Here is a 19,825-nt window from a genome sequence, read left to right as displayed (position 1 = left end):
TCACAGGAATTGACCAGGACCAGATTCTGGAGGAGAAGCAGTGTCAGAGCCACAGGGAACATTGCTGCTGCTTTGGCCTGAAGCTGCAATTCTGGCTGCAAACTGAGCCTGCAGAATCAAGCGGGTGTCTAAATGGATCTTCAGTTTCTGTGGCTTTTTGTTACCTGGATGGCCACTGGGACACACCACCGGCCTTTTCCACTGTCCTAGAGAAATACAGAGTCCATTCTGCCCTCCAGCCCTGTATCTGGGGTCTGGCTTCAAGGTCAAAAACAAAAGTTGGAAAATATGTGTAGCATCTCTTTCTCCACATCCTCAGGCCTCTGATTTCATCCAGGACTCTATATGTTCAAACTCCAAGGATGGATTCCTTTCCTGTAAAGTTGTTTGGAAAGTTGTGTGGGGAAAAGTTGAAAAGAAAAAGAAGTGGCAATATATGAAAGCCACTAAGGATGATTCATATGGATGGCCTCAGAGGATGCCAGGTGAAGGTCAAAAGGTCAAGGTATGCAATAGTGAGAAAGGCACAGTGGCAATTATTGGGGTCCAGTCAAAGACCTCCCCAACACAGAGAAGGGTTCTGCCAAGGAAAGCCTGGTCACTTCTGGGCTACTCTGACACCTGGGGAGAGATACAGAAATATTGTCCATGTCTAGCAAGCACAACATTCTGAGTTCAACACCTAGGACCACCAAAATAATATGGTTTAGATAAAGTACATCCCATCCATTCCACTTCTGGACACTTACCCAAATGACCACAGCCTTACTAAAGCTACCAGTACAACCATGTTTATTACAGCATTATTTGCCATAGCTAAGATATTGAACCAACCCAGATGCCCCTCAGTGGATGAACAGATAAAGAAGATGTGGTATACAGACACAATGGAATTCTATGCGTTAGTGCTTCATGCTCTCTCATTCTTGGCTTTCTTGTTCACTGCTGGCACTTTACCATTTGAGATATGCCCGCACCCCAACATTTTTGCTAGGGATGGGGTCTTAAGGGCTTTTCTGCCCAGGCTACTTTTGAACTTTGATCCTCAGATCACAGCCTACTAAGGAAGCCACTGTCATGTAACTGAAAAAAAATGGTGTGTATAATATTTTCATAAGAGTGTGAAAAGTTAATACATATTACTCATGATTTTAGTATGTTTAAAATAGTAACACATTTATGGAATGGAAATTAGACCTATAGAAATAGTGATGGAATACTACTGTATATTAAAAAATAAACAGAAAAATAAAGCAGTGGATGAAAGGACACACGACCTTTTGCTGGAGTAACTTAAAGATCCTTCCCCCAAAATATTGTGGGTGTTCATCTTTCTTCTCTTGTTCTTCTACTAATGTTTGGAGATCTTTAGAGACTTGGTCCAATACAATGCACCAGTTGGCTGGATGTGAGCTCTGGGCATTGATTTTTTTCCAAGGTCATATGACATTCAATGATGAGCCCATGCTTTCCCTCCTTCACCTGAGCTTCTCCAGGACAGGTGTGGGTTCCATGTTTGTATCCTCAGGGACAGAGGCTGGCACTGGCCAGCTCCTGGTCTGTGAGTCCTGAGGACAGATGCTGAGCTTTCAGTGGGCACCAGGCTTGAAAAAATCTTTGGTTCTTTACCCGTTGGTCATCACTAAAGACAGAAGCAGCTTAACCTAGTAAATACTGATGTATTGATGTGTGAAGGACTCTTGGGAATATCATCTCTTAATCATAAAGCCTAACACAATAGTTTTGGGAAGGTAGGACAGCTCTGTAAAAAACCTTTCACCACAGTTCATCAAGTTTTATAAACTCTTAGTGGTGTTAGGTTATCAGAATGAGTGAGCAGATTTTTTACTTTTTTCCTATACTAGTTTCATTTCCTATTGAGAGCTTCCAAAAACAACATTAAACTCTTCCCTTTAGACTGCAAAGAGATGGTCTCAATGATGTTTTAGATAAGAACCTCAGCCAATAAAACAAAATCGATGGCATTATTCAGACATTCCTATTTTTGCCCAGATATAACCTCTAAGTTATGTGTTGCTCGTTCATTCATATACTTTATCTTTCTGTACTCTAACATAAATACACCATTGCCACTTGAGGTTTGTTTTCCTTTTTTTTTCTGTGTGTGTACTGGTTCTGAGAGTTGAGCTCAGGCTCTGGGTGTTGTTCCTGAGCATTTGTGTGTGTGTGTGTGTGTGTGTGTGTGTGTGTGTGTGTGTGTCTGTGCAGGCACAGAAAGGTAGCACTCCACTACTTGAACCACAGATACATTTTTATCTTATGGAGGTTAATTGGAGTTAAAAGACTCATTACCTTTTCTGCTCCACAATGGCTTGTAACCCTGGTTCTTACATATAAGCTTACTGAGTAGCTAAGATTACAAGCCTGAGGCACTGGTGCTTGGCTAAGTGTAAGCTATTTTAATGTAACTTGTAAGTGTTTACACTAAAACTATTACAGATACATTTGTATTGGGCTCACTGCTTATGAACATGAGGCATGAGATCAGGATAATTGTGGTAGGTTGTCCCTTTGACAAGTAAACATCCATTTTGTTTCCTTGAGAATCCAAGAGCAGGTATCTTTTGCTGCTGGAGTGTGATGAATGTAAAATATATAAAATGGTAAGTTTAGACTTCCTAAAGGGCAAAAATATGATTGGATCTGAAGTTTTCTTGTTCTTACTTCTCTATTATGCAACTGATAATAATCTTTATAGTTTGATGCAGACATTTGACATGGTAGTCTAACATATATTTTGTTTTGTTATGATGGTGAGGTTCTCATTAAAGCTTTATTGGAGCGAAATCCTCAATCACCTTTTCCAACAATGCATACTTGTTCAACAATAGTAGTGATTACATAAGCACTGTCTTCTTTGATTCACTGTAATTGGGAATAGTTTGTGTGGCTTTCAGACATTTCTGCCTTTATGCAGATGCTTTTCTGCCCTCCAGGAATGGCCCAGCAGAATTAGAGACAGTGTTGTGTGTATCTCTGTCTTGCAAGTGTGGGTGAGCTCACTGCACTCAGCCACAGCTATAGTATTGAATGATGTCAAGATCTCTGGACTCAGAGACACGTGCTTGCTTGTCCTTTGACCTCCTCATGGCTGTAGAATATGGTGGTGACATGACAAGGTTCCTTGAAGCTCTTGAACATTTCTGATTTCTTCAGGGCCTCCTCTAAACTGTTGAATCATTACAGTTCTCATAGACTCTTAAAGAACATTGGCAGATAACTGAGTCTGGGCCTATCTAATGTTTTTGTCCTCTCTTTGGGGATCTTTTTCTCTTATGATAGATTATTCTGTTTCTCTGCTACCATTCAGGATGCTTAGGGTCTGTCATTCTAAAATTCTAAAGGAAGGATGAGAAAGACAGTGAGAGATTATCTACAGAAACACACAAAGTAATATGGCAAATGAGTAAATATGTCAAAAGAAACACAGAACTAGGACAGAAAATGTACTGGAGTTATAGCAATATAAGCATGCAAACTTTCACCAAGATAAATGTTCACAAATTAGTAGACTTACCAATATAGTGATACTCAAGCAGTGATATAGCTTATGTAGAAAGAGTCATTGAGACAGGAAAGGAAAAAGAAAAAGCAGAGTAGATAATGTATGTTAAAGAAGAAAGGTACATTGCATTGGAGGAAGCATAGAATATCTAGGATAAAATGCACATTTAGAAGGTCTTGGTGGAAACTTGATGTGACTCTAACATAACAGTGAAATGAGGAAGAGTAACTTTTTTGTCCAAAACTTCCTCAAATTATATTTTGACTGCCAAAATAGTATGATTGGTATCAGATCCTCTAATTCATTTAGGCAACACTTACATTCATGTTAAGGTTTATTTCTTACATATTGTGAGCTCTTCTGAAAAGAATTTCTCTCAGGCCTTATCAAGATAATATAGCACTTAGGGGCAAAGATGCAACATAAGAGGCCTGCACTGGAGGCCAAGATGGAGAAGATCTCTAGAGCTACCATGACCTTCCCCTTGGCACTGTGGTAGACAGGCAAGAAGGTGACCCACACACTGCAGAACACCAGCATGCTGAAGGTCAGAAACTTGGCTTCATTGAAGGTATCAGGCAGGTTCCTGGCCAGGAAAGCCATAATGAAGCTGGCCAGGGCCAGAGAGCCAAGGTATCCCAGGACACAATAGAAGGCGGTGAGGGAGCCCTTGTTGCACAGGATGATGATGTTGCCATGTTCAGAGAGTGTGTCTGTATCCACAAAGGGAGGAGAGGTTCCCAGCCACAGGCCACAGAGGGTCACCTGGATGAGGGTGCAGATGGGGATGATGAGATTAGGAGCCCAGAACACCAGCCACTGCCTGGTGCTTCTCCCTGGAGCAGTGAGCGTGAAGGCCAGAACCACTGTGATGGTTTTGGCCAGGACAGTGGAGACAGCCACGGTGAAGACCACTGCAAATGTGGTGTGCTGGAGGATGCAAGTGGCTGTGTGTGGACGACCAAGGAACAACAAGGAGCAGAGGAAGCAGCAGGTGAGGGAGATGAGCAGGATGTAGCTGAGGGCCCGGTTATTGGCTTTGACAATGGGGGTGTCTTGGTGCTTGATAAACACCCCAAGAACCGCAGCTGTGAGTGCAGAGAAGCAGAGAGCCGTGCAAGCCAAAGCCATGCCCAAGGGGTCTTCGTAAGCCAGGAAGCTTTCAGTTTTCATCAGGCAGTGGTTTCTTTCGGTATTGGCATACTGATGATCTGGACACTTCACACACTGCTCCATGTCTGGTGAGGGGTGAGAATCACTATTAGTCTTGGTTCAGTATTTCTCTTTCCTCTCATCCCCCTCCACTCAAGAAGCTCACCTGACCTGATTCATACTTTAATCTGTATTGCTTTCAGTATCAAATAGAATAATTTTCAATACAAAATAATTGAAGTTGAATTCTCTTACTTTCTTATATTTCTTCTTCCCATCCCTCCCTCCCTCTTCCTTCTTCCATCCTTTCTTCTTCCTTTCATCCTTTCTTTCTTTCTTCTTTCCCTCCTTCCTTTCTTCCTCCCTCCCTCCTTTTTCTCTCCTTCCCTTTTCCTTACCTTCCTCCCTTCCTTCATCCCTTCTTCCCTTGTTCCTTTCTTCCTTTCTCTTTTTATTCTTTCTTTCTTCCTTTCTCTCTTTCTTTTTTCTTTCTTCAGTCAAGTGTTTGACTCTAGACCTGGGCCATTTTTGGAGTATTTTTGTTCACGACTATGTTTCTACTACTTGAGCCACATCTCCTCATCTAGCTCTTTTGATGATTAACTTTCCTTCCCAGGATTGAATCTGTCCTTCGTTCTCAGATTTTAACCTCTTTAGTAGTTAGGATTACTGGTATGAGCTACATTCCCCTGGCATTATGTGCCTACATTATAGAGAGATTATATCACTCTGACGGTCTGCTATTTAGTCAAGAAATAATGGAAAGCATAGAATCAGCCCACTCAAGTCAGTTTTAACAGGACTGTCTACACCACACCACAACCTACTCCTTACAAAAAAACCCACAAACTTCCTGAGTATTTGTTCCATGAGAAGAACAATGACACTCAAGGGATAATGGGGGATCTGGGGAGGATGAGCTGGAGGAGGTAGAAGACAAATCAGATGCAGATAGTACTAGTTCTGTGTGAAGTATATTTGAGTTGTTGCTAGTCAAATTAGTGCCAGTGTCAGGTATGGAATAATCATACCAAGCTCCTGGTATTACTTAGGTATTACAAATGAAAAATAAAATTTAATTTAAAAGGAAGAGCAATGCTGGGCCCTCAGAAAGGAAAGGCTGTGTTAGACCCACAACTCCACTATAATATCCAATCTTTTTTTGTTCTGGTCGGTCGTGGAGCTTGAACTCGGCCTGGGTACTGTTCCTGAGCTCTTCAGCTCAAGGACAGTGCTCTACCACTTGAGCCACAGGGCCACTTCTGGTTTTCTGGTGGTTTATTGGAGATAAGAGTCTCAAGGACTTTCCTGCCTGCAATGGCTTTGAATTATAAACCTTAGATCTCATCCTATCGAGTAGCTAGGATTACAAGGGTGAGCCACCAGCTCCCAGCTTCCACCTCTTTTGGAGCATCAAGGCTTGGTACTTGATATTGTGTTTAAATCCAAGATAATGTGACTGAGGAGAGGGGTATTTTGTAATCAAAGCCTGTAATAGACTAGAAAATGAAATCGAATATGTAATCGCAGACCAGCGGATCCAGGTATTCCAAGGAGACTGATGGTCAATGGTAGTCATAGAACTCTAAGTGAAGGCACATGTCTGTTCCTGCCATGTTACTGTAGAGCTTTCTATTGTCATGCATGGACTGTAAGTAAGGAGAGGGAGATGAGGAATTTCTGTGTAAGTCACAGACTCACCTGTTCCATTAGACATCTCACTCGCTGGGCAAGAAGTACAGTCAAAGCAACATGGAGCCTTTCCTTCCCGAGGGGCCTTCCTGAATCCAGGGCCACAGCTCTCACTGCAGACAGACTGAGGAGTCTGAAGAAATTCAGATGAGTATTAATGACTATTCTTCCTGTAACCAGACATCCTAGACACTCCAGTGCTTTAAAAAAATCATTAGAAGGCATAATATCTGTATCCATATAGCCAATGAATCAATTGAATTGTCTTACACTTTCATATAAGATCACTCTAAGACTATGTTAGGGCTTGAACCTCAGCCCTTTGTGATATGTGATGTGATTGTTCCTGGAAAAGGTGGAGTTAATATGTAGGAAATTAGGAAACAGGAATAAATCCTGTATCACATTCTTGAATTCAGGTCATGATGTGTCTTCTCTCTTAGTCCTCTGAGAACATATGGAGAACAGAAGAGGAAAATCACTCAGTGAAACTTCAAAACCATTGTCTAAAGCATGGCAAATCCCTTTGAAAGGGGCTGGTGATACCAGGGACCATTCACATCTCTTTCTGTTTTCCCAGTTGCCACTGGCAGATGCAACTTCCTTTATGTTCTGTCTCACCACAGACTCAAAAGCAGCAGTCTACCAGACCATGGGCTGAAATCTGCAGGCAGGAGCAAAGCAAACCTTTCTGTTCTCTCATTTAATTTTCTCAGGTTTTTTTTACAATGTTAGAATGCTGATTAACAGGTGTCATTTCTCTTCCATGATAGAGAATATGCAATCATTTAATAACATATTGGTAATTAAATGTTCTCCTATTCCATCCCTGAGTCAATTAGTAAGCAAATTCCAGAAATAGAAAGTTGTGACATGTACACCATGGAGCCATAGGTTAGGGGAACAGCTTAAAATGGGAAGAGTTTATTGCTTATTTATACATAGATTATCACATTATGGTTACAAAAAATCAACTCTGTGGGAGAAACAAAGATGTGAGGACTTTGTCAAAAAAACATTGTACTCATAACCTGACTTAGGAAATTGTAAGCTCTTTCTACATCTACTTCATAATAATGTATTTCTTTAAAAACGAAAAGGAGAGAGTGAAAAACGTAGAAATGACCCACCTTGGTAATTCCTATGGGCCACTCTATCAGATTTTCAAATAAAATAAGTCGTTGACCATGTGGCCTAGATGGAGAAAACTTGCCAACTTTCACCCTTTGTCCCAGACCTTCTGGAAAATTCCAAAAGTTCACAATATCGTACTCTGCCTCCAATTTCCTTTCCTCATCCAAAACCACTTGTTCTCCAACTGTATTGGTAAATTGGATCTTCTTCAAAAAGGGATGCAGCTAAAAGACATTACCCTAGGTTGATGTGCTTCCCAGAGTGACCACAGTAACCCATTATAACAGACTGATTAGCTTTCATTCCCACCACACAATTCACACACAGCACAGGATTCCAATCAAGTGGAGCAAATGCAGACTTGTAGAGGACTGAAATGTCCCAAGATTCTAAACCTGGTAACCCAGTATAGGATGAAGAGACCCAAATTTAAAAGATTAAAACTCCAGCCACATCCACCTAATAATGAGATATAATCATACAAACCTCCACTGCCTCTCTCCAGAAAACCACAACCACTTATTTTATGAATGTGATCCGAGAGCCCATCTGAAAAATTAGGCTAAAAAACTAAATAGTCATAGAATATTTATGGCAACTATGAAAGCTTACCTTAAGCATGACTTAGTTTATGGCATGTATGTGTGCCTATCCTAGGTCTTAAAAACAGTACCTGGCACTCAACTTGAGGGTTTTATTTGTTTTTGTTTTCTTTCTCATGGCTAGCAAGCTTCTACTAGAGCCACAGCTCCACTTATACCTTTTTGGTGTTACCTGGAGATTAGTTTCTCATGAAAGTCTGTGCTTAGGTTGGCTTTGAATTGAAATCTTCAAATCCCAGCCCCTCAGTAGTCTGGAATCATTCCCATGTGTGAGATTTTTGTGCCCAGAAAATCTTAAGGTTTTCAAGTACTAGTCAACCTTGACCTTTTATTTTAATCAGTTACAAGGAAAATTTAGATTTGTACTATTGAAAAGGAAAAGCTTATACCACACAAAGTGAGGATGGGGAAAGAAGACACAGCATTTCCTAATCAAAGATGCAATGTTATTCAAGAATGTTGTCAAGCAGCTGTATGGTTACTTCATGGGGAGCATGATGGGCCCATTGCACCTTGTACTTTCCAAAAAGGAGCCAGACTACTTAAATCCATCCGCTATGAAAGGTTCTAGAAAGTAACTGTCCCTAGAGCACTCAAAAGATAAATCATTACCTGTGAAGAGAGAAATGCCTTTGGTTGCTTATTGTGGGCTGGAGGTTCTTCTGTGTGATGAAGAAGCATCATGTGCAGGGCATGGGCCACGGCATGCACGGCATTATAAATGTTGTAACTCTCTTCTGACACGGCCGTGTCAAAAATGTGCCTCAGCAACCAATCCAGTGTGGTATTATACAAACAGTGCCCCAATTTTGTACAGTCAGACTTAATCAGTATGCACTGAACAGCCTGAATCCATAAGCTAGGTTTGGAAATATCTTCTGAGTTCTTGGAATACTCAGCTGATGGGATCAAACTGGTGAACCCAGAAATATTCCCATGGTGGGGAGAAAAGATGAGAGGTGCATGAAAGGTGTCTAGCAGGAAATACCTTTTACTGAGGGTCACATCATCATAGGGTGAGTTCATGACCCAGACTTTCCCTGTAATTAAAAAATCCCCTAATTTAAGAATAAAGCTTAGTAGAAATTCACTGTCTCCATGAATGATAATCACATTGGTTGATGATTCTGTAATCTGGCCATGTATCAATGCATCATTTGCAAAATTTGGCATGGCATTGTATGTGATTGTGTTTGCAAAGGCAAAACAGACTCCATTCTTGCCCATCTCTTTTCTCAATTCTGAGAGGAACCACACACCATAGTCATCTTCGGTGATGAACAGTCCCACCCAGGACCAGCTAAAATGAAGTATCAAGGAGACCATGGCCAGGGCTAGAGCTGAGTCCTTGGCAGCCATCTGATAGACAGTACCAAACTGTCCATGGTCACTCAGGAGAGGATCAAAAGACCCAAAGGTGAACTAAAAAGGGAAAAAGGTAATAGGAAGAGAATGGTCAAAGTCAGAGGTTAAGTCCTGATATGAACTAAAAAACAGCTAGCCATGATGGGAGAGATTTGCTTATCCTATATGTAAAGTTATCTTTCACTTTCCAAGATTTTTGTAGAAATATATGGATCAGGCTCAGATCCTGGGGTCATTCTTTACTCTCTTATAAACTCTTTTTTTATCTCTTCCAATAAACCTAATATGGATGCACCATGCAATTTTGGGCCTCTTTTCCATTGAGGTCATCCAACAAGAGAGGTTCATAATATCACTTCTTCCCTTCACCTTCTTCAGCCTGTTGACATCAGGGACAAAGGGAACATGCCTTCCCATCTCCCCACCCCTCCCAAACTCACCTGTGGCAGTTTGTAGAGGTCTAGCAGAGTCCCAATTGGGACAGATGTGCTGGAGGTTCCTGTGAGTACTGCTACAGCTTTGCTGTCTCTCCTGCAGGTGTAATTAGGGCTGTTTTTATTTTGCCCAGACAGTAAGGTCAGTGGATTCTCTAACAGATCAGTTTCTACATAATGTGAAATATAGATCTCAAACCCCAGGGTCATGTTGGGTAGCAGATGGGGATTCTTGTTGATTTCCTCAACTGCAAGGGTCAGTGACAGAACCAATTGGTATTTCTTTAAGTTGAGCCTACACAGAAATTTGGATATATAAACGAGTATTACAAATTTGATCAGTTGAAATCTCAAGACTGCTAAATTGAATGCTTGTCACTACACAAATTAATTGTTTAGTACCTATCTGCAAAGAGCATGGGATAAGAATTTGAAGTCTTAAGAAGGTAATTAGGATTAGGACAGCTCCCAAAACAGGATTTGATCAGCATATACTAGAATTCTATTCTTCCAAGATTGCAGACAGTGAGTGAGCTGGTTTTCCTCTCTGTCAACTGGGTGTATATGAAAAGCAGTGATAAATAGGACACAGGGACTTGTCCAGCTTACAAAACAAGTCATTGAGTACCTTGAGATAGGTCTGTAGATGCAATAATTCTTAAGAAATCCAATTCCAGTTGTACCACCAGTGGGTCATGGGAGAGATTAGAAAGGAAATTCAAATGTTCATGATATTCAACAAAAATGAATATATAAATTACCAACTCCTCTTGGACATAGCAAAGGAAGTACTCAGAAGCAAGTTTATAGCTCTGAGTTCCTTCATCAACAAATTAGAGAAATCTGAAACAAACAATTTAACCAGGCACCTGAAGCTCCTTGAAAATGAGCAAGCTAAAAACAAATCATTAAAATTAAATCAGATTTACAGGAATTAGAATTTTTTAAAAACATAGAAAGAATCAACAAAACAAAGAGTTGGTTCTTCAAAAAAATTAACAAAATTGACAGATCCTGAGCAAATTTTATCAGAATAAGAAGAGTACAAGACAGGCATGATGTCTTGTGCCTATAACCCTAGCTACTAAGGAGGCTGAAATCTGAGGTTCACTGTTCAAAGCCAGCCCAGGCAAGAAATTTCATGAGACTCTTTCTTATCTCCAATAAACCACTAGAAAACCAGAAGTGGCACATTAGCTCAAGTGGTAGAATGCTCGCCTTCACCTGAGGAGCGCAGGGACAGTGCTCAAGCCCAGAGTTCAAGCCCCACAACCACCAACAACAAAAAAACAGCACACACCCAAATAAACTCAGAGATGAGAATGGAAACATCACCACAGAAACAACCAAGAATCAGAACATTATAAGGGAATACTTTTCAAAACTTTATGCTAATAAGCTTGAGATTCAGGAAGAAATGAATGGTTTTGTAGCAAATATACACATGTTGAAATTAACCAAGATAATTTCAACCAACATAAGAGACCAATATCAAGCATCAAAATAGAAACAGAAAGAAGAGACCTCCAATCCAAGAAAAGCCCAGGACTGGATAGCTGTACAGCTGGATTCTACAAGGCATTCAAAGCAGAACTCACACCAATACTCCTCCAACTCTTAAATGAAATCGAAAATGAAACTTCAAAGTTCACTCCCAAATCTTTCTATGAAGCCATCATAACCCTCATCCCCAAACCAGGCAGGGATTCATCAAAGAAAGCTAACTATAGGCCCATTTTTTGATGAATATTGATACAAAATTTCTCAACAAAAATTTGGCCAATTGAATTCAACAACTCAGCAAAAAATCATATGCTGCGATCAAACAGGATTCATTTCAGGGATGCAAAACTGGTACAATATATACAAATCAACTAATATAATTCATCACATCAACAAGAGCAAGAATAAGGGACACATGACTGCCTAAATAGATGCAGAAAAGCATTTGACAAGATCCAACACCCCTTTTGATGAAAGATTTGGAAAAACTAGAAATTCATGGAACATTCCTCAATATCACAAAGGCTGTGTATGACAAAACTACAACCAGCATTATGCTTAATGGTGAAAAACTAAATGCATTTCCTCTAATTCAGGAACAAGACAAGGATGTCCACTTTCTCCACTTCTCTTCAATTTAGTATTAGAATGTCTAGCTACAGTAATAAGACAAAATACAAACATAAAAGGGATCCAAATAGGGAAAGATGAGGTAAAACTCTCCCTCTTTGCAGATGACATGATTTTGTATTTAAAGATTCTCACAGACTACAATCCCAAATTACTCAAGCTGATTCATAACTTTGGCAAAATAGAAGGGTATAAAATTAGGCCTCAAAAAATCGATGGTTTTTCTGTATGCCAACAATGAGAAAAGCGTGCCTGAAATCAGGAAAGCAACTCCATTCGTAAGAGCCCAACAAAAAATAAAATATATAGGAATTAACTTAACCAAAGAAGTGAAGGACCTTTATGATGAAAACTTAAAAACCTGAAAAAAGAAATCAAAACAGAACTTAGAAAGAGGCAGACCTCTCATGCTCCTGGATTGGAAGGATCAACATCGTGAAAATGGCAATACTTCCCAAGGCTATCTACAAATTCAATGCAATACCTATCAATATTCCAACCTCATTCTTCAAGGAAATAGAAGAGGCAATCCAAAAATTCATATGGAACAATAAAAGACCCCAAATAGCAAAAAAGGATCCTTAACAGAAAGAACGGTGCTGGAGGAATATCAATACCAAATTTCAAACTCGACTACAAAGTTATAGTAATCAAAGCAGCTTGGTCCTGGCACAATAACAGACCACAGGACCAATGCAATATAATTGAAAACACAGAAATGAACCCACAGTCCTATAGTCATTTAATCTTCAATAAGGGAGCTAAAAAGTCGAATGGAAGAAAGACAGCCTCTTCAGTAAGTAGTGCAGGCAATAGTGGTTGAACACCTGTAGAAAACTAAAGTTAGATCCTTATATATCACCCTGTATCAGAATCAACTCCAAATGTACCAAAGACCTCGGAGTCAAAGCAGACACCCTGAAAACATTACAGAAAAGAATAGGAGAAACTCTAGGGCTCCTTGGCACAGGCTGAAATTTTCTTAATAGAGACCCAGAAACACAACAAATCTAAGAAATGTTAGACAAATGGGATTGCATGAAGCTTCAGAGCTGCATAGCAAAGGACATAGCTAACAATATCAATAGAAAGCCCATGGATTGGGAGAAGATCTTCACCAATCATACAACAGATAAGGTTCTCATATCTAAAATATAGTTTGAACTCAAAAAATGAAATTCCCCAAAAACAAATCCTCAGAGAAACAACTGTCTGATAAATAAGTGGGCTAAAGACTTAGAGAGAAACTTCTATGAAGAGGAAATAAGAATGGCCAATAGACATATGAAGAAATGCTCAACCTCTCTAGCGACAAAAGAAATGCAAATCAAAACAACACTGAGATTCCACCTCACCCCAGTTAAAATGGCTATAATCAAGAAATCTAATAACAATAGATGCTGTAGGAGATATGGCTAGTAGGGAACCCTACTGCATTGTTGGTGGGACTGTAAACTTGTTCAACCACTTTGAAAAGCAGTATGGAGGTTACCCAGATACCCCATTTTTGGGCATTTACCCAAATGATCACAAACAAGACCATACTAAAAGTACCAGCACAACTATGTTTATAACAGCATTATTTACCATAGCTAAGATATGGAACCAACCCTGATGCCTCTCAGTAGATGAATGGTTCAAGAAAATGTGATACACACACACACACACACACACACACACACACACACACACACACACAATGGAATTCTATGCTTCTATCAGAAAGAATGACATTGCACAATTTGTTAGGAAATGGGAATACTTGGAAAAAAATTATATTAAGTGAAGTAAGCCAGGCCCAAAGAAACATAGGTCTCATGGCTTCCCTTATTTCCAATAAATAGTACATGTGTAGTACAAGCAGAAAAGGTCAAAAGTTATGTACATATGACCATATAAGATGATGTTAAGTGAAATGAGCCCCAAGATAGGGACACAAGTGGTTTTATTTTCTTGCTATTGATTTTAAGGTAGTCATAAAGTACCCTATGATTTTTTGTTTCTTTGTATGTTCCTCCCACACGGTATAACCCCTCTTTTCATTGAATTCAATGTCGGTGCCTTGCATCTTTTATATACACTTCTCTAATTTGGGGAGGGGAAGGCACAAAACAAAATGCTTAAGTAGGGATACAGATTGAACTATTGTAACAATGAAATGTACAAGACACTGTGTTGAAAAACGAACTTTACAATTTAGACGGGTGGGAGGGTTGGGGGCAGGATCATAGTTGTTGTGTTGGGAGGGAAGGGATGGTAGGGGAAAAACAAAGGAGGAGGCAACAATGCTTGATAGAAAATGTACTCATTACCTTGCTCATGTAACTGTAACCCCTCAGTACAGTATTTTTACCATAAAAATGTATTAAAATAAAAGAACTTTTCTACATAAAAAAATCAATGGTTTTTCTGTATGCCAACAATGAGAAGAGCACAGCTGAAATCAGGAAAGCAACTCCTTTTGTAATAGCCCCACGAAAAATAAAATACCTAGGAATTAACTAAAGAAGTGAAGGACCTCTATGATGAAAATTTTAAACACCTGAAAAAGGAAATTAAAGCAGAATTTAGAACGTGGAAAAACCTCCCATGCTCCTGGATTGGGAGGACTAACATCGTGAAAATGGCAATACTTCCAATGGCTATCTACAATTTCAATGGCATACCTAACAATATTCCAATCTCATTCTTCAATGAAGCAGAAGAATCAATCCAAAAATTCATAGGGAACAATAAGGTACCCTGAATAGCTAAAACAATCCTTAGCAGAAAGAGCAGTGCTTGAGGAATAGTAATTCCAAATTTCAAACTCTACTACAAAGCCATATTAATCCAAGCAGCTTAGTACTAGCACAAGAACAGACCTGAGGACCAATGGAATAGAACTGAAGACCCAGAAATGAACCCACAGAGCTAGAGCCACCTAACCTTCGACAACGGAGCTAAAAATATAGAATGGAAATGCTTAGTCTGTAACAACAGTCACGGACCCTAAGTGAAGAGTTCCTACTTTTAGATGGATACTTCACTAACCTTCAGCTGCATTTGGTTACACTACAGGTTGGTATTACACTTGTAATCCAGTTTGGTAGCCATAGTTGTGACTAGAGCCAGGTGAAGCACACAGATCTTGCCATTGCTAGACAGAACATTGTAACATGGACTCCCCATGACCCCACTGGGAGCTATTCAAGGAGCACCCCACTCATTGGGGTCCTCTCTGAGGTTTTGAGAACCACAGAGTATTTGTCATTAAGCTTGCTTTGGGTTTTCTCTAGTACTGAGGCTAGTTATCGCCCCACCAACTGACTTCCAGCTGGTCCTGAGCTCCATCTAGCGGTGACATCCTGGAAGTGTCTACAGGCTCAGTAAAACCGAATCCTGCCTGGGATTTCTGGAAAGACAGGCACAAAGCCAAATAAGGCAGACTCGTGTAATCACGAGACATTTACAAGGCCAGATCACTTGCCAATATGAATCGAGAATGTTCCAGAACTATGACCTCTCCTAGGACTCAATGATTCAGGAGCTGACCACAATGTCATCAGTTTGGGGAAATTCTCATAGAGAGAATTTAACCTCTCATGGTCCTTTAGAATCCTTGTTAATTTCTTTTTAGACAATGTAACTCTGGGGATGATTATAATCAAAAAAGTAATTATGAATCAGCACTGGTGGCTCATTCCTGCAATTGTGGCTACTAAGAAGTCTGAGATGTGAGGATAAGGTTTTCTAGGGGGTTTGGGCACTAAAGTCTGTGAGACTCTAATTAACCATACAAAAGCTGGAAGCAGAACTCTGGATTCAGTGGTAGAGTGCTACCCTTGAGAGAAAAAATGCTAAGGGAGCGCTCAGGACATGATTTCAAGCCAGTGTACCAGCTTGTGAAAATGTGTGTGTGTCTGTGCCCCTGTACATACACACACACACACACACACACACACACACACACACACACACACCTCAATTAGTGAATGGGAAAAACAGAAGATATCTCTGAAATCTCCCATCTCCCAGAAGTATATATTTTGAATACCATGTTTGGGCATTAGACTAATCTCTCTTACTTATTTCCACACCACATTTAAGTCAGCCCTAAAATCCATGGGAAGACTTTCCTGGAATAAAGCATTCCTCTCCTGAGCCAGTCCCATACCTCATGTTTCAACACAATGTGTGTGACACCCCTGGCTTACAGGGAATTCTGTAGATCTGCAAGGACTGAGCACAGATTCATCTGGAACAAACACATGAACCAAAGTATCTATAGTGTCTAGTTTGGGAAGGTATGAGAATGGAAAAAAAATAGGTAAGCCGGAAAAATTGGTAAGCCTGAAAAGATGGTGGAGAACAAGTAACAAAGGAAGAGAAAGCTCTGGGAATGATGTAGGAGACAGGCTGAGACCTGGACAGGAGTACTGGGGCTCTGATTCCTCAGGGGGCCAGCTCTGCCACCAAATGTGGGCAATTACACCAGGAAATGCTTGTCACCCTGACCCTGAAATAGTGTTTCAGCAGTCGGTGCTGCCAGGAACATTTTTTTCCTCTGTGGGGAGAACTAAGACACTGCAAGGATTTCTAGAAATTCTTTCTTTGTTCTTTCCTAATTAGAACCTTTGCTGCAAACCCGATGTGAATAATATAAAAACAATCATAGACTATGCAGGTAAACATTAGTGAAAGGGAAAATCACATTGGCTAAGGGGAAGAAAAATCTTTGACAGATCTCTTAACCCTGATAGGACTGGCAGCTGAAATAAGAACAGGCTTTATTAAAGCGGAAACTGCATGTCTGTTCTAAGAAATGTTTCCTGAAAGAAGGTAATAATATTGGTCCTAGTTTTAAAAATATAAAGAATAGAATTTATTGAAGATGACTATGGCCTTTGACCTATGGATGGAGACATGGTGCTGGATTGTCTTAGTACTGAATCTGAGTCATGCCTTGACCCTGAGGCAGGGCAGCTAAGGCCAGCAGAGGCACAGTAATGGGGTGTTTGGGACAGCCCTGGGAAGGGGGAGTGGAATGAAAGACCAACAGTATCTTCTCTACCCTCTGGGAGGAAGAAAAATACTCATCAGGAGAACCTGAAATACAGGAGAGCTGCTGTGGTGATGGCAGTGCACAAGATCCAGAGAAGAATCAATGCATCCAACCTCCTCCCCATCCTCATTGATAACCCAACAAAAAAAGCAAATATAAATAAGCATGAAATCACTTACCGATGGCCCTGTTGCCGCATACCAGGGTCATTCATGTTGCGAATGAATTCCCAAGAATAAAGGGGGAAAAACCCAGCAATCACCACATCTCCCTTACTGTGTGCCACAGATTTCTCTGTTGAAAAGCATCTGGCATCTTCAGAGGAACTGACCACAAGCAGAAGCTGGAGGAGAAGCAATGTCAGAGCCACAAGGATCATTCTGGCACCCTGTGCAGAGCTGTGATTCCATCTGTAGACTGTGCCTGCAGCGTCAGGTAGGCATCTAAATGGATCTTCAGTTTCTGTGGCTTCTTGTTATCTGGATGACTACTGGGACTCACCATCAGTTTCTTCCACTGTCCTAGAGGAATTCAGAGCCCACTCTGCCCTCCAGCCCTGCATCTGGGTTCTGGCTTCAAGGTCAATAACAAAAGTTGGAAAACATGTGTAGGATCTTTTTCTCCACACCCCAGGGATGTGATTTCATCCAGGACTCTAGATATTAAAACGTCAGAGATGGATTCCCTTCCTGTAAAGTTGTTTGGAAAGTTATATGAGAAAAAAAGCTGAAAAGAAAAAGAAGCGGCAAAAAAACATATACTCAGGTGAAAGCCACTGGGATGATGCATATGAATGGCACCAGAGGATGCCAGGTGAAGGTGAAAATATCAAAGTAGGCCATGATCAGAAAAGGCTCAGTGACAATTATTGGGGCACAGCAAAGACCTCCCCAACACAGAGCACAGTTCTGCCAAGGAGAGCCTGGTCACCGCTGGGCTACTCTTATGCCTGGGGAGAGATATAAAAATATTGTCCTTGCCTAGCAAGCACAGCATTCTGAGTTCAACATCTAGGACCATCAAAATATTGTTTGTATAAAGCACTGCCCATACATTCCACTCCTGGGCACTTACCCAAATGACCACAAACAAGGCCGTACTAAAGCTACCAGTACAATCATGTTTTTTTTTTTTAACAGCAGTATTTACCATAGCTAAGATGTGGAACCAACCCAGATGGCCCTCAGTAGATGACTGCATGAAGAAAATGTGGTATATATACATAATGGAGTTCTATGCTTTAGAAAAGTGTGTGTGTTTCCTTTTGGCCATATCCCCTCCATCATTTGTTGTTACTAGATTTCTTGATTATAGCCATTCTAACTGAGGTAGAATGAATCTCAATGTTGTTTTGATTTGCATTTCTTTTCTGGCTAGAGAAGTTGAACATTTCCTCATGTGTCTATTGGCCATTGTTATTTCCTCTTCAGAGAAGTCTCTCTTTAAGTCATTAGCCCACTGATTTATCGAGCAGTTGTTTCTTAGAGGATTTCTTGTTGGGGAATTTAATTTTTTGAGTTCCAAGTATATTTTACATATGAGGCCCTTGTCCATTGTATAGATAGTTTAAATCTTCTCCCAGTCTATGTGGCTTTCTTTGATCTTGCTAGATATCCTTTGCCATGCAGAAGCTGTGCAGTTTCATGCAATCCGACTTGTCCAAGCTTTCTTTGATTTGTTGTGTTTCTGGATCTCTATTAAGAAAATTTCGGCATGTGCTAAGGAGATCTAGAGTTTCTCCCATTCCTTCCTGTAATGTTTTCTGAGTATCTGTGTTTATTTTCAGGTCTTTGATCCATTTGGAGTTGATTCTGGTGCAGGGTGATATATATGGATCTAACTCTACTGAATTGTTGATGCGAGTGTAAACTTGTTCAACCACATTGGAAAGCAGTACGGAGGTTCCTCAAAAGACTCCACATAGCCCTTCTCTATAATGCAGCAATCTCACTTTTGGGCATTTACCCGAATAATCACAAACAAGGTCATGTCAAAGCTACCAGCACAACCATGTTTATCACAGCATTATTCACCATAGGTAAGATATAGAACCAACCCAGATGCTCTCATTAGATGAATGGTTCAAGAAAATGTGATATGAGTTCCGGGAAGATGGCGGAGGAGAAGTTGGAATCTGAACAAGCTCTCGCATAGAAAGCAGTTTTAGAGTTCCAGTGAACAGTCCTAAGCCAGAGAATCACACCAAGTGTGCCATCACAGGACAGAGTTAGACAAGAGAGGCGAAGCCAAGGCAAAAAGACACATCTGAGCGCTCGCCAGCAGCCGCCGAGGCAGTAGCGGCGGCAGGGTTGTGGCGGAGAACACAGCCAGGGCCATAACTGAGCGCTCACACAGAGAGTCCGGGACGAAGGAGCCAGACACAGCGGGCGAGCGGATCCTACTCGACACCAGCAAGAACCAACAAGGAGCAGACATCTTCATCCTGCAGCTTGCAGACCAGAGACAACCCAGGATCCAAGACTCGGCGTGAATAGAAGCCCGACATCCTCACTCCTTCTCAGGGAGCAGAGGAGGGAAGGCTACCCCTCCCCCCCCAGCACCGGTGATCTCCATCTTGGATACTGACAAAGCTCGGAGGAGCTGCCAGCTCCAACCCAGGCCTTGGAATAAAACAAGTCATTTAGCAGGTCACAAGAACTTAACGGCGAAGTGACCTGCCAGACTCGGCTCCATCCAGGGAAAAGTCACCCAGCTCAGGCGCCAGCCATTGGAGTGGCTTTCC

General features: G+C 40.9%; 1 protein-coding gene across 1 annotated transcript; it reads right to left on the bottom strand.

The window, feature by feature from the left end:
* On the bottom strand, positions 1-17,586 carry LOC106000623 (vomeronasal type-2 receptor 116-like). Its single transcript, XM_013035904.1, has 8 exons — positions 17,470-17,586; positions 17,262-17,425; positions 9,912-10,200; positions 8,719-9,528; positions 7,501-7,728; positions 6,380-6,503; positions 3,872-4,764; positions 1-258 (listed from the first exon to the last, which is right to left on the bottom strand). The coding sequence occupies exons 1-8, from the start codon at positions 17,584-17,586 to the stop codon at positions 1-3; spliced, it is 2,883 nt and encodes a 960-aa protein (XP_012891358.1).
* Positions 17,587-19,825: the final 2,239 nt, after the last annotated feature.

This window comes from Dipodomys ordii, unplaced genomic scaffold (genome assembly GCF_000151885.1).
Source record: "Dipodomys ordii isolate 6190 unplaced genomic scaffold, Dord_2.0 Scaffold230, whole genome shotgun sequence".
Taxonomy (NCBI): Eukaryota; Metazoa; Chordata; class Mammalia; order Rodentia; family Heteromyidae; genus Dipodomys; species Dipodomys ordii.
The sequence above is the reverse complement of the archived record's forward strand: the minus strand, read 5'-3'. Positions and strand labels throughout refer to the sequence as shown.

Bases quoted from the DNA above. Each gene is read 5' to 3' on its own strand.
- LOC106000623 (XM_013035904.1), bottom strand. From the start codon at position 17,586: ATGGTGAGTCCCAGTAGTCATCCAGATAACAAGAAGCCACAGAAACTG. The intron at 10,201-17,261 runs GTAAGTGATTTC...ATTTCTGTGTAG, and splicing joins ATGCGGCAACAGGGCCATCG to GCTCAACTTAAAGAAATACC. The intron at 259-3,871 runs GTAAGAAATAAA...TTGACCTTGAAG, and splicing joins TTCAGAAGAGCTCACAATAT to CCAGACCCCAGATACAGGGC.